General features: G+C 36.7%; 1 protein-coding gene and 1 long non-coding RNA gene across 2 annotated transcripts in view; one reads left to right on the forward strand and one right to left on the reverse strand.

The window, feature by feature from the left end:
* The window catches only part of LOC128575182 (uncharacterized), a 48,995-nt gene that overhangs the window by 25,290 nt on the left and 10,165 nt on the right, over positions 1–13,540 (forward strand). The gene's annotated exons all lie outside the window — the stretch shown is intronic.
* The window catches only part of KIF27 (kinesin family member 27), a 135,356-nt gene that overhangs the window by 8,071 nt on the left and 113,745 nt on the right, over positions 1–13,540 (reverse strand). The window contains exons 15-17 of the mRNA XM_053576488.1: positions 7,729–7,935; positions 5,555–5,753; positions 1,618–1,782 (exon numbers count right to left, since the gene is read on the reverse strand). Coding sequence (XP_053432463.1) covers positions 1,618–1,782; positions 5,555–5,753; positions 7,729–7,935 — 571 coding nt within the window. The remainder of the gene's footprint in view (positions 1–1,617; positions 1,783–5,554; positions 5,754–7,728; positions 7,936–13,540) is intronic.

Below are 13,540 nucleotides of genomic sequence, written 5' to 3' on the forward strand. Positions count from 1 at the left end.
TCTCAGGAGTGGAAGAAAAAGTATGCAATGTACTCAGCTCTACTATGAAGCTAAATTATAGCTTTCACATGAAGGCTATAACCCAACTATAGCACAAGACTATGGGGAAAGGGCCAAGGAAGGGGAAGGGAGGGGGGAGGTTTTGGCGGAGGGAGGGTAATGGGTGGGGCCACACCTACAGTGCATCTTAGAATGGGTACAGGCAAAACTTATTCAATGCAGAATACAAATGCCTACATACAGTAACTAAGAAAATGCCATGAAGGCTACGTTGAACAGTTTGATGAGAATGTTTCAGATTGTATATGAAACCCGCACATTGTACCCCTTGATTGCACTAATGTACACAGCTATGATTTAACAATAAAAATAAAAAAATTTAAAAAAAAGCGGCGCCTGTGGTTCAGTAGGTAAGGCGCCGGCCCCATATACCGAGGGTGGCGGGTTCAAGCCCGGCCCGGCCAAACTGCAACCAAAAAATAGCTGGGTGTTGTGGGGGGCGCCTGTAGTCCCAGCTACTCGGGAGGCTGAGGCAAGAGAATCGCTTGAGCCCAGGAGTTGGAGGTTGCTGTGAGCTGTGTGAGGCCACGGCACTCTACCGAGGGCCATAAAGTGAGACTCTGTCTCTACAAAAAAAAAAAAAAAAAAAGAAGTTGGGATTCTAACCCAGATCTTCATACATATAGTTTTACAATAATTTAAATTGATTATAAGGATAATTTTAAATAAAAGTAGAGAGACTGCATATTCATAGAAATGTTAGAAAACAGATACACAATAACAGAGGTATGTCCACCATGTGGACCAAGACATTTTAGTCAAATGTTTTCTGCTATTTGAAAATACCAAAAATATATTTAAAATATAATAGGCAGACAATGAAAAGGCTACCATCAAAACTCAGAGAACTGAAGATGAAGATAATTATATATTAACTAGGGTATTGATTATTAAGCATATAAGATACTTTATAGAACTCGAGAATATTATATACTTAAATTGCTGTATTTAATTGTCATATTAGCATAATATTATAAGGTAGGATATATAGTATAAACTACATCCCCAACATGACTTTAATTTTATTTTTTTAAAGCACGGGGAAAATATGATCTTGAATTATCCTATAATGTGGGTAGGATTATGGGTCACATTTCCTGCATCTTCAAAATTTTCTATAATGACTATATACATTTTTTTTTTTTTTTTACAGTTTTGGCCAGGGCTGGGTTTGAACTCAAACTCCCAGGTTCAATGATCACAAATACATACTTTTATTTCTATTATTATATATATCTTTGGTAATAATCAAAGGCTTAATTTAATATGAAATAGGAAAACAATAGCTATTTTTGATGATAGGGTTATTTTAAGAATTAAATAATTAAGGACTGCAAAAAGCCCCCGGCATGTGGCAAGCAATAAATGTTTCCTTCACATGTATAAATTTGTTCATTCATTCACTTCTCATATGGTTCTGTCTTAGACAACTTAGACAAACAGGAGTTGAATGTTTATCATCCTAAATAACTCTATCAATTGGAAAAGGCTACACTACACATCTGTCATGACTTTACTAAATGCTAGAGAAATAGCAAATAACACTAAAAATCTTACGTTCTGATGGTGTTAGTTGCCTCCGAACTGCTTCCCCTACAAGTTCCTTGAGTTTCTTCTTAAGATGTCTGCTGGTTTTCTTATAGAAATAAAGATCCTTTTCCAACTGCTGGATTTTATATTCATATGTTTTCAAAGTTTCCACAATGCCTTCTCCATCTTGCTCTATAAAATAGAAATTTACCCATGAATATATCAATGTACACAGCTATGATTTAATAAAAAAAAACAACAAAAATTTACCATTTAAAACCAGTTTTAAATAAATGATTCCAAATTATATTTTATCATAGTCCCCAAATGTATTAAAAAGATCAGAAATATGTTACATATATTTATTACCTAAATGGATTTGTTTTCAGCTACAATTTGGATTCTTCTGCCTATAACATTTTTCAAAGTAGGACTGAACCCTTAGTTACCTTCTCCACCTTAACTTTAACCACCACAGTTTAAACACCACAGTTTCATGATTCATAAGCGTTCTTTCTTTTTTTTTTTTTTTCTTTTTCTTTTTTTGAGATAGGGTTCTTGCTCTGTTGCCTGAACTAAAGTGCAGTGGTATCATCATAGCTCACTGCAATCTCAAACTCCTGGGCTCAAGAGATCCTATAGCTGAGCCTGTAAGTGTACACCACAATGCCTGGCTAATTTTTTTAAATGTTTTTTGGGGGTGGCGTCTTTGGCTCAAAGGGGTAGGGCGCTGGCCCCATATGCCAGAAGTGGTGGGTTCAAACCCAGCCCTAGCCAAAAAAAACTGCAAAAAAAGAAAAAAAAAATTTTTTTTGGAGAGAGGGGCCTCACTGTGTTGCTTAGGCTGGTCTCAAATTCCTAGCCTCACATGGTCTTCTGGCTTCAGCCTCCCAAAGTGCTGGGATTACAGACATGAGCCACCACACCCAGCTTACATAAGCATTTTCTTTTCTTTTTTTTTGCAATAGCTACCAACTAGACTACTTATCCTTAACATAGCAAAATGTGTTTTCTATAAAAATTTCACATATTTGGAACTCTATCCATCAGCTGCATTTATGTTTTATTTAAGGTTTATGTCAGGAACTATGGTTATATGAGAAGTCATAAGCCTGGGGCTTATAGGTCCAAGAAATATAAACAAAAAAACCATAAAAACAAAAACCTGTTAAAAACAGCTATAAATATTAAATTACAAGGAAAACATCACAGAAAAAGTGGAAAAACAGCCATTGTAAGTTCTAGTTTATGCCACAACATAACTTAAAACTTCTAATTAATAGTTATGAGTGCCTAACACTGTCCTCATTGGGTTATACTCTAGAATCAGTAAAATCCAGTGTTACTGTTCCTTCAGAAAATACATACTTTCAGGCCTATTTTCTTTCTTTTTTTTCATTATTTTTTATTAAATCATAACTTTGTATGTTGATGCATTTATGGGGTTCAGGGTACTGCTTCAGTATACAATGTGAAATGCTTACATTGAACTAAGTAACACATCCATCACAATTATACTCATTTCTTAATAGTTTTAAAATGTACCATTGCATCATGTACATTAGGTGAGATCCCCCCAAAATGTCCTCCCTCCTCCCAAATCCCCTCCCCCCCTCCTCTTTCCTTCTACTTTCTGGACTATAGTGATGTTTTAACATTCATATGAGTGTGTAGGTGGTTATTATATATATATTTTATATATATATAAAATGTGGGTTATTAATCCCACATTTATATATATATATTTTATATATATATAAAATGTGGGTTATTAATCCCACATTTATATATATATATATATATATATTTTTTTTTTTTTTTAAAGACAGAGTCTCACTTTGTCACCCTTGATAGAGTGCTGTGGCATTACAGCTCACGGCAACCTCCAGCTCTTGGGCTTGTGTGATTCTCTTGCCTCAGCCTCCTGAGTAGCTGGGACTATAGGCATCCGCCACAACACCCAGCTATTTTTTGTTGTTGTTGCAGTTTGGTTTTTTTTTTAGACTTCTCTAAAGAAGACAGGCGCACAGCCTACAGACATATGAAAAAGTGCTCAACATCTTTAATCATCAGAGAAATGTAAATCAAAACTACCTTGAGATACCATCTAACTCCAGTAAGATTAGTCCAAATCACGAAGTCCCAAGACCAGAGATGTTGGTGTGGATGTGGAGAAAAGGGATCACTTCTACACTGCTGGTGGGAATGCAAATTAATACATTCCTTTTGGAAAAATGTTTGGAGAACACTTAGAGATCTAAAAATTGATCTGCCATTCAATCCTATAATTCCTCTACTAGGTATATACCCAGAAGACCAAAAATCACATTACAACAAAGATATTTGTACCAGAATGTTTATTGCAGCCCAATTCATAATTGCTAAGTCATGGAAAAAGCCCAAGTGCCCATCAATCCATGAATGGATTAATAAATTGTGGTATATGTACAGCATGGAATATTATGCAGCCTTGTTGTTGCAGTTTGGCCGAGGCGGGCCTATTTTCTCATGTTGGCATATTTATAAAATGTTCCTACTGGTTTGTAATTTTCTTTTGTTATAATGGGCTGTTTTATTTAAATATATCTGTCTATTCAAAATTACCCTCATCTTGTTTTTAAGTTAATGACATAGTCAGAATTTCCATAAATTAACATATAATTTAATTTAATGTCCCATATTCAGCTGAAATTAGATAATTCATAAATTTTTACCATTTTAGTTACAACTTTGTGATGAAAAACTTGTATAGCTATAGAAATCAGTGATTTTTTTTAAAAAAGTTTTGATTTGGCTATAGCATGAGTTTTTATGGTATAATCCCAGTTCAGTGAGTAGGCGCCAGCCCCATATACCGAGGGTGGTGGGTTCAAATCTGGCCCCAGCCAAACTGCAACAACAAAAAATAGCCAGGCGTTGTGGCAGGTGCCTATAGTCCCAGCTACTTGGGAGGCTGAGGCAAGAGAATCACCTAAGCCCAAGAGCAGGAGGTTGCTGTCAGCTGTGATGCCACTGCATTCTATCGAGGGCGACATAGTGAGACACTGTCTCAAAAAAAAAAAAAATCCCAGTTACTTTTAAAAAACATAAAAATTCTATTAAAATGTCACTTTTAGATACCTAAGAACTAAACTAAGGTAAGAAGATCATGTTTGATTGCAATATTGTGTCAAGGAAATCCTATCATTAGGCAGTTAGTTACAGATTAATTTAGAGACAAATTGCCTCAGCACTCAAATTCATATATTTTCCAATTTCTACTTAAGTTTCTTCTTCCAGACTCTTTTGATACATTTTCAGCTATGGATTCATGAGAATCAAGACTAAGCAACCTGGATTGCAACAGGAACAATATCACCAGGCAATGATTTAGTTCCCATATTAGCTGTTTGTGTACCGGCCATATGCTCAGGTAACACTGGCCCAATTGCCCTGATAACGCTCTTTCTACATGGAAGTTGATGGTTGAACTATTGCTTGCTGATAACAGTAGGTTTCCATTAATTATAGACTAATTTTGACCTAAGATATAACCTTATCAACTGAAAATTATAAGAAGAAATAGAACTAAGAATATGACAGAGCCTATCACTTTATTTTTGTGAATGAAAAATAACTTAAATATATTACATCTCTTAGAAACAGAAAATTTTCAAGTATGTGCCAAAAAGCCAGAAGTAATCCCACATTTCTATATAAAAACTAGACTGATAAAAAACTAACAGCGTTGCAGCAGTTCTTAGGAGTGTGCTGGAGGCAGGCAGAAGGTATGACATTTCACGCGTGAATAGCCTGGCCTGCAACAAAGTCAACTGTTCTAAAATGTGGTAACCAAAACATGTAAAGCCCCAAAACTTGTATCAATAGTAACAATTTAAACATTGGGATTTTAAGTGATCAAATTCTGTCATATCTTCCTCACCTATATATCACCTTTACGTAACTGACAAAGAGGGGCAGTTACCTTTGAAATGATGCAACAGCAACTGCATCTTTTGCTCATGTTCCTTTTGTTGGAGGGTTAGTCTTCGGTCACACTGCAATTTCACATGTTCCAGCGCAGATTCCAACTCATGAACCATATTATCCCGTTCCAGAACCTTCATTTTCATTTCTTCATTATGTAACTGTTGTTTCCGGTCAGCTTCTCGCAAATTAACCACCTAGAAAATACATTTTTGACCTTTTAAGTGTGTCTTAGATAGCCTGATATGATAGATTCATCTACTTCTCTCAGACTACATAAAGATGAACTTGCTTAACCTCCATAATACGAGTGATTTTTGCCAAGGTACTGGGTCCTTAGGTAAAAGTTTGGTAAAACATCCACAAAATAACCTAGCAGCCTTTTGAATTTTGGGGGATTATGAATTAGTAACATTTTTCTTTTCTTTTCTTTTTTTTTTTTTTGAGACAGAGTCTCACTGTGTCACCCTTGGTAGAATGCCGTGGTGTCACAGCTCACAGCAACCTCAAACTCTGGGGCTTAAGCAATTCTCTTGCCTCAGCCTCCCAAGTAGCGGGGACTACCGGTGCCCACCACAACGCCCGGCTATTTTTTGTTGTTTTTGCGAATGTCATTGTTGTTTAGCAGGCCCGGGCTGGTTCAATTCACCAGCCCCTGTATATGTGGCCAGCACCCTAGCCACTGAGCTACAGGCGCTGAGCCAACACTTTTATTTTCAATATAATGTTGTTCTAATAATTACCCTTCCATAATTCTTAAATATGATCTCTGAATTTTACATTTTAAAATTCTCTAAAAATAACTTTTTCTCTAGATTAAGTGGATATTGAGGTGCTGAAGACTGTTGTATAACAATCTAGATATTTCTCAGTTTTTACTTCAAAGTGGGTAAGTGACAGAATTTTTTCAACTATAGAGTTCATTTCCAGGTGTCCCATTTTGTCTCCTGGGTTCTTCTCTACTTATATGAAGTAAAAATACATCAGACAGTTTCTGTGTCACACAGCTTATTAATGATCTAATAATCTTCTCTCCAGAAAAATAGTCATTAATACAAAGGGTTCCCAGGATCAGAAATCCACTGACCTTGGCAGAGATGCCTTGGGTTAAGAACTCTTGTCTAAGATCACCATAAAAAAGTTACCTATATCAAAGCTTAGGAAAATACTCTTATTTTTCTGCCTTCCAAACACAAAGTGATAGGATGTGCTCTCATCAATAATAGTAGCTTACTACTGACAGCAGTCTAAGTCAGTAGTAAGTTACTACTAAGTAATCTAAGAGCAAGCTGCATATGTTTTCTTTCATTTTTCATCTTTATTTCACAGAATTAGAACTTTATTTTAAAACTTCAGTATTTATTTTTCCTTCATTGTCTATTCCCACAAATTGAATACACTTTTCAGAGAAAAGAATTACCTAGTTGTCTAAAACTTCATAATTCTCATCTTAAGTGGAAAAAGACATTAGAGAAAAGATACAGTTCTTGATGTTAAGAAACATCTCTGGATCAATAAATGGTTAAATTTGTATAAAAACAAATATTTTAACTGATTTAAGCACATGCAACTTAATAAAACCCATTAGTCTCTTTATCACTGATGCACCACTTCATCTCCATTTCAACTCACACATTATGAGAAAGTACAGGTTCCATTTCCCTACAGCACTGAAGGAAGGGGAATCAAACCTGAAGGGCCCTTGATTTTTTTTTTTTTTTTTTTTTTTATGTAGAGACAGAGTCTCACTTCATGGCCCTTGGTAGAGTGCCGTGGCCTCACACAGCTCACAGCAACCTCCAACTCCCGGAGGGCCCTTGATTTTTAACGAATGTTGCATAGACATATCCAAATCTAAAAAAATCCAAGAAATAATGAGCAAGGACTATAACTTAAATTTTTTAGTTTTTAAAACTATTTCAAAAAGGCATTTTATTGAAAGGCCCTAGAACGTTAAGAAGCTCATGAAGTTAGAGCTATATATTTGGATAATCACAAAGCTTTCAGATGACAACATTCAGTACTACAAAGGTAGAAATCATGCTTAAATTTGTAGTTGCACTGTCAAATCTTTGAGCTTTTCAGTTTCTTTAAAAATGCAAAGTGAACATGGATACATAAACATCTTGACTCCTCTTTATAAGAAAAATATTCTGTCCCTCAAAAACAAACCTTATTAAAATATCTGAAAAGAAGAGCTCTAATCTCAACAGGACTCAGGCAAGTTAGCTTTTCCAGGATATTTGCTTCACTATGAGAGAGGTTTTGGAATGATGTTCTAAGTGAGTTTTGGCGACTCTGGATACTTTCATTCTTGTATTCAATTGCAGCTTCCAAAGCGTCAATCCCTTCTTCAAGTTGTAAAAGAACATGTTCTTCCTAGAGATAATACAATAGAAACCATTCATTTTAAATGAAATAATATAACTTGGATTTTGTCATATACTTGAATCCTACTAAACTATTTGAGTCTAACAGACACTGCTGCTCTTTCACTACATTTTAATTAAATAATGTTTAAGTGCTTGCTATCCTACACAGTGCCCTGTGTGTACAGGTATACATATACATACATATACACACACAAAAAAAACTCCAAATAATCATTGAATCTTCACAATATACCTTGTATAACTGCTGGTGGGAATTCAAATTAATACATTCCTTTTGAAAAGATGTTTGGAGAACACTTAGAGATCTAAAAATAGACCTGCCATTCGATCCTATAATTCCTCTACCAGAAGACCAAAAATCACATCATAACAAAGATATTTGTACCAGAATGTTTATTGCAGCCCTATTCATAATTGCTAAGTCATGGAAAAAGTCCAAGTGCCCATCAATCCACGAATGGATTAATAAATTGTGGTATATGTACACCATGGACTATTATGCAGCCGTAAAGAAAGATGGAGACTTTACCTCTTTCATGTTTACATGGTTGGAGCTAGAACATATACTTCTTAGTAAGGTATCTCAAGAATGGAAGAAAAAGTATCCAATGTACTCAGCCCTACTATGAAACTAATTTATGGCTTTCACATGAAAGCTATAACCCAGTTACAACCTAAGAATACAGGGAAGGGGGAAAGGGAGGGCGGAGGTAGGCAGAGGGAGGGGGATTGGTGCGGTGCATCTTGCAAGGGTATATGTGAAACTTAGTAAATGTGGAATGTAAATGTCTTAGCACAATAACGGAGAGGGTCCCTGGAAGGCTATGTTAACCAGTGTGATGAAAATGTGTTGAACGGTCTATGAAACCAGTGTATGGTGCCCCATGATCACATTAATGTACACAGCTATGATTTAATAATAATAAAAAATATATATACCTCGTATAATAAAAAGGAATAGGCAGTAGTTTAGGAGAGTTCTTAAATGTTCCAAGATCATACAACAAACACTAATCATCTAATCAGACTACACTTGAACAAAAGCCTCAGCCCACAGGGTTAGTAGTATTGTCATTTATCTCCTTCCAGAGTGCATGTTGTGTGTCAGCATTTGCACTGGTGAGACCTAGGGATCCCCTGCTATCCTGTCAACTGTCAAAACAATACATTGCTAGGAAGGAAAGAAGAGATACATTTAGAATAATTTATTAAGAATTAAAAATCAGAGGAGAGTCTCTGAGGAGAAAAACACAGTACAGCATAAGAAAGTAATGAAGACTTAAGGATGTGAAACATTTCATAAGATTCTTCTGAAATGTTATTTTATGTAAGAGGGAAAATACAGCTATTAAAAATAGTAGTAGCATAATATTTTTTTCATATATCAGAGATTTCCTTTGTAGAAAAAAAAATCTGATAAATCCCTACCAGTTCTTTTTCTTACTTCGTTGTTTTTATTAAGAGACAAGGTCTTACTACATTGCCTAGGCTGGACTCAAGCTCTGGGGTCAAGCAGTCCTCCTGCCTCAGCTCAAGTGAGACTCAAGAAGACCACGCCACCATGCTTGGCCACCAGTTCTTTGAACTATCCAAATACATGTTATTTTGGAGATCCAAATATCTGGTAAGAAATTATTTCAGATTGGATATCTGTTTCTGTATACTTAGACCTGTTGTGGAAGTCATGTGAACTTTTAAGCCCCTTGAGGGCAGCTTGTTTTGTTCATCCTCATATTCTCAGTGCCTTATTGTCCAGCATAGTACCTATCACATAGTTTAAAGTCAGTATCTGTTGAATAAGTTAAGGAAGGAAGAGAAGAAAATATTTTCATGTATCTGTGGTTAAATGACCCAAGTTATTTCTCTCCACTTCCCCCCAACATTCCAAAGGAGAAAAGAATATGAATATTTCTGATATATCTCTAAAACAGAGTGATTTCTGGAACCTATTCCAGTGGAAGATTATTATAAAATCTTCTGAGTCATTTTAGGAAAAAAGTCCAACAGCCATTCTCTATATAATCACTAACCATCAGAAATTTCATAACTGCCCCAAAGGAATAAAATAATACATCTTCTTAAGGAAAAAAATTCATTTTTTTTTTTTTTTTTGAGACAAAGTCTGACTTTGTCACCCTCGGTAAAGTGCTATGACGTCACAACTCATAGCAACCTCAAACTCTTGGGCCTAAGCAATTCTCTTGCCTCAGCCTTCCAAGTAGCTGGGACTACAGGCACCCACCACAACGCCTGGCTATTCTTTGGTTGTAGTTGTCATTGTTGTTTGGCAGGCCCGGGCTGGATTTGAACTCGCCAGCTCCAGTGTATGTGGCTGGTGCCCTAGCCACTGAGCTACAGGCACCAAGCCAGGAAAAAAATTCTTAAATACTGAAAGGTACAGTAGAACCTTTGTAGTAGACCACCTCCCTATTCTGACCACCTCCCAAAATTGACATAATTTCACAGACCAGACATGCACCACATGTATGTATCAGTAGGCCTAGTTCCTTATGTTGACCACCTCCGTTGACCAGTTTATTATGGTCCCTGGGGGGTCATTCTACTATACTTAGGAGAATGAATAAGAGGAGCCACAAAATAAACTGAATTATCTGGGAAAAAAGGAAATAGAATTACCTGGCCAGGTGCAGTGGCTCATTCCCTGTAATCCCAGTGCTTTGGGAGACCAAAGAGGGAGGATTGCTTGAAGGTTCAAGACCAAGCTGAGCAACATAGTGAGAGACCCTATCTCTTATCAAAAAATTTTAAAAATTAGCAGGGCAGGGTGGCACAAAGGAGTAGGGCGCCAGCCCCATATGCCGGAGTTGGTGGGTTCAAACCCAGCCCCGGCCAAAAACTGCAAAAAAAAAAAAAAAAATTAGCTGGGCATTATGACATGTGTCTATAGTCAGTCCCAGCTACCCAGGTGGCTAGGGCCAGAAGATAACTTGAGTGCTTGAGTTCAAAGCTGTAGTAAGCCAAGATCACACAGCTGCACTCCAGGCTGAGCAAAAGAACAAGACCCTGGTTTTGTTTTGAAAAAGTAAATCCAAAGAATATACAGTAAATCCTCACTTAAAGTCATCAGTAGGTTCTTAGAAATTAAAACTTTAAGTGAAACAATGTATCATTTTTCTTTCTCATTAACAAAACAATGATGAAGGAAAAAATGATATTGGAGGACCTGCCACATGTTGTTTCACTTAAAGTCATATCTGAGGACTTAACTATTTGACTTTTGAACTCATACTGTGATTATACTATTTTACCAAAAACAAATGTGAAAAATTTGCCTTTACATATGGCTGAGAACAATTTAGCATAAATTTAGTTTCTACAGTGTTGGATCTAGATTAAGGAACATGATATAAGGTAGTATGACTATAGACTACTGGAGACAGTTTGCTCCAGTGAGGCTGTAGCACATACAGTCAGTCCCCGAGTTATAAATATCCAACTGATGTACAACTCGTACTCACGAACAGAGATTATAGATAACAGGTAAATGTACCTGTTCCGACTTATATACAAATTCAACTTAAGCACAAACCTACAGACCCTATCCTGACATCCAACTTGCACTGATGAATGGAGACTATTATAGGTGATAGGTAAATGTATCTGTTCCAACTCACATACAAATTCAAATTAAGAACAAATCTACAGAATCTATCTTGCTTGTAACTCAGGGACTGCCTGTAGACATTTGTGGTTTCCTCTAACCTAACAGTAGGTATAGGTTGACAAGTGACAATGGGAGATGTTACAGGGATGAATTTGCCACAACAGAAACGATACATTTTCAAGAGTTGAGTATGCTTTTTGACAGAGTGCCACTTTTCAGACTTCAGTGTGAACCTAGGAGCTTGTCAAAATTCTGACTTGGCAGATTCTGATTTGGCAGGTCTGGAGGGGCCCTGAGGATCTGTGTTTCTAACAAGCTTCCAGGTGATGCTGTTGCTGTTGGTCCAGAGACCACACTGTAGCAAGGACCTGAAGCATTGATGGTGCCCACACATTTCTGATCACAAATTCCCATCAGTAAAAAAACAACTTGAGCAAGCACTTCACATATGAGTATGTATATTTTTCTATAAATTATATGAAATATTTAATCATAAAATATAGAATTGAAAGTTTAAAATATTAAGCATAATAGGCTCAGTGCCTGTTGTTCAGCAGCTAAGGCGCCAGCCACATGCACTGGGGCTGGTGGTTTCAAACCCAGCCCAGGCCTGCCAAACAACAATGACAACTACTACAACAACAACAAAAATAGCCAGGCATTGTTGTGGGTGCCTATAGTCCAAGCTACCTGGGAGGCTGACACAAGAGAATGGCTTAAGCCCAAGAGTTTAAGGTTGCTATGAGCTGTGACACCACGGCACTCTACCCAGGGTGACATAGTGAGACTCTGTCTCAAAAAGAAAAAAAAAAAAAAATACAAGCTATGGTCTTCAGATATTTTAATCCCATGGACCGTAACTAGTCCTATGAGCATAGCTAAGGCTAGCTCTATGCCTAGACTTATTTTGTTGATCATTACAATTCATTTTTACTGTGGAAAGAGAAAATAAACCTAAGAAAGTTTAAAGACATCAAGACAGCAAAGCATTCCACCTACATTTTATTGCTATCTTATGTCACATCGTAATCTCGTGTTCTTGATCATCTGCTATGGCAGATTTATTTGGGAACATTAATCTTGGCTTTAAAATAGCGGGGAGAGCAGAGCCTGCTTCAGAGCTGCCCTAAAACTGAACCAATGATGTAAAAGGAGGGTGCATGGAAGCTCACATGAGTCAATGGAGGAACCCCCACCAATTGTAGAAGGGTTGGCAATCCCTCAAACTAATCAAGAGTGGTTGCTAAACAGGTATTATGAATAGTAGTATATTTTCACAAGTCTGTACAATAGTATTTTTAGATGCAGAATTCTATATGAAATAGAAACCTAAATGTTTCTTAATAGTAATAGAACTCTACCCTTCTGCACACGTAATTTGTTCATTCCCATCTCTGTGCCTTATTTAAGGATTTCTCTCCAAATGGCCTTCTTCTGTATATCTGCTAATATAGAACATGTTTTTCATACTCCAGGTCAAGATTCCAATCCACTCAGGCAGCCTTGCTGAATCTTCTCCCAGTCAATCACTGCATTCATTGCTTTGCATAAATTTAAGAAGTATAGCTATAACATGTTTGTTATCCATAACTTGCTTTTTCATGTTGCTCAGGGTTTAGAGTTTTCTTACACTGTATTTCTCTCTCTCTTCCCAGATGAGAGTATGAATTTCTCAAGGGAAGCATAACAGTTTCTACTTTTTTAATTTCTTCTGTAGGGCCTACTGGGCAGGCAAAATTCCTTAAATACTTAACTTTTGCTGTAATCCTAGGCTCTCATACCTTCAAATCTACAAGCTTGGGGCTCCAATTCAATACCTTGGGATGACAGCCCCATTCTGCAATCCTCTGCACAGCCACCCAACTTAAATTATAAAAAAGGCCAGTAGAGGCTTAAAATGTTCCTTTGGCTGCCACTTAGCCCCAAATCAAGTTAATCTTCTATTCCTTTCATCAATTCAATGAGT

Source organism: Nycticebus coucang, chromosome 2 (genome assembly GCF_027406575.1).
Source record: "Nycticebus coucang isolate mNycCou1 chromosome 2, mNycCou1.pri, whole genome shotgun sequence".
NCBI classification, from domain to species: domain Eukaryota; kingdom Metazoa; phylum Chordata; class Mammalia; order Primates; family Lorisidae; genus Nycticebus; species Nycticebus coucang.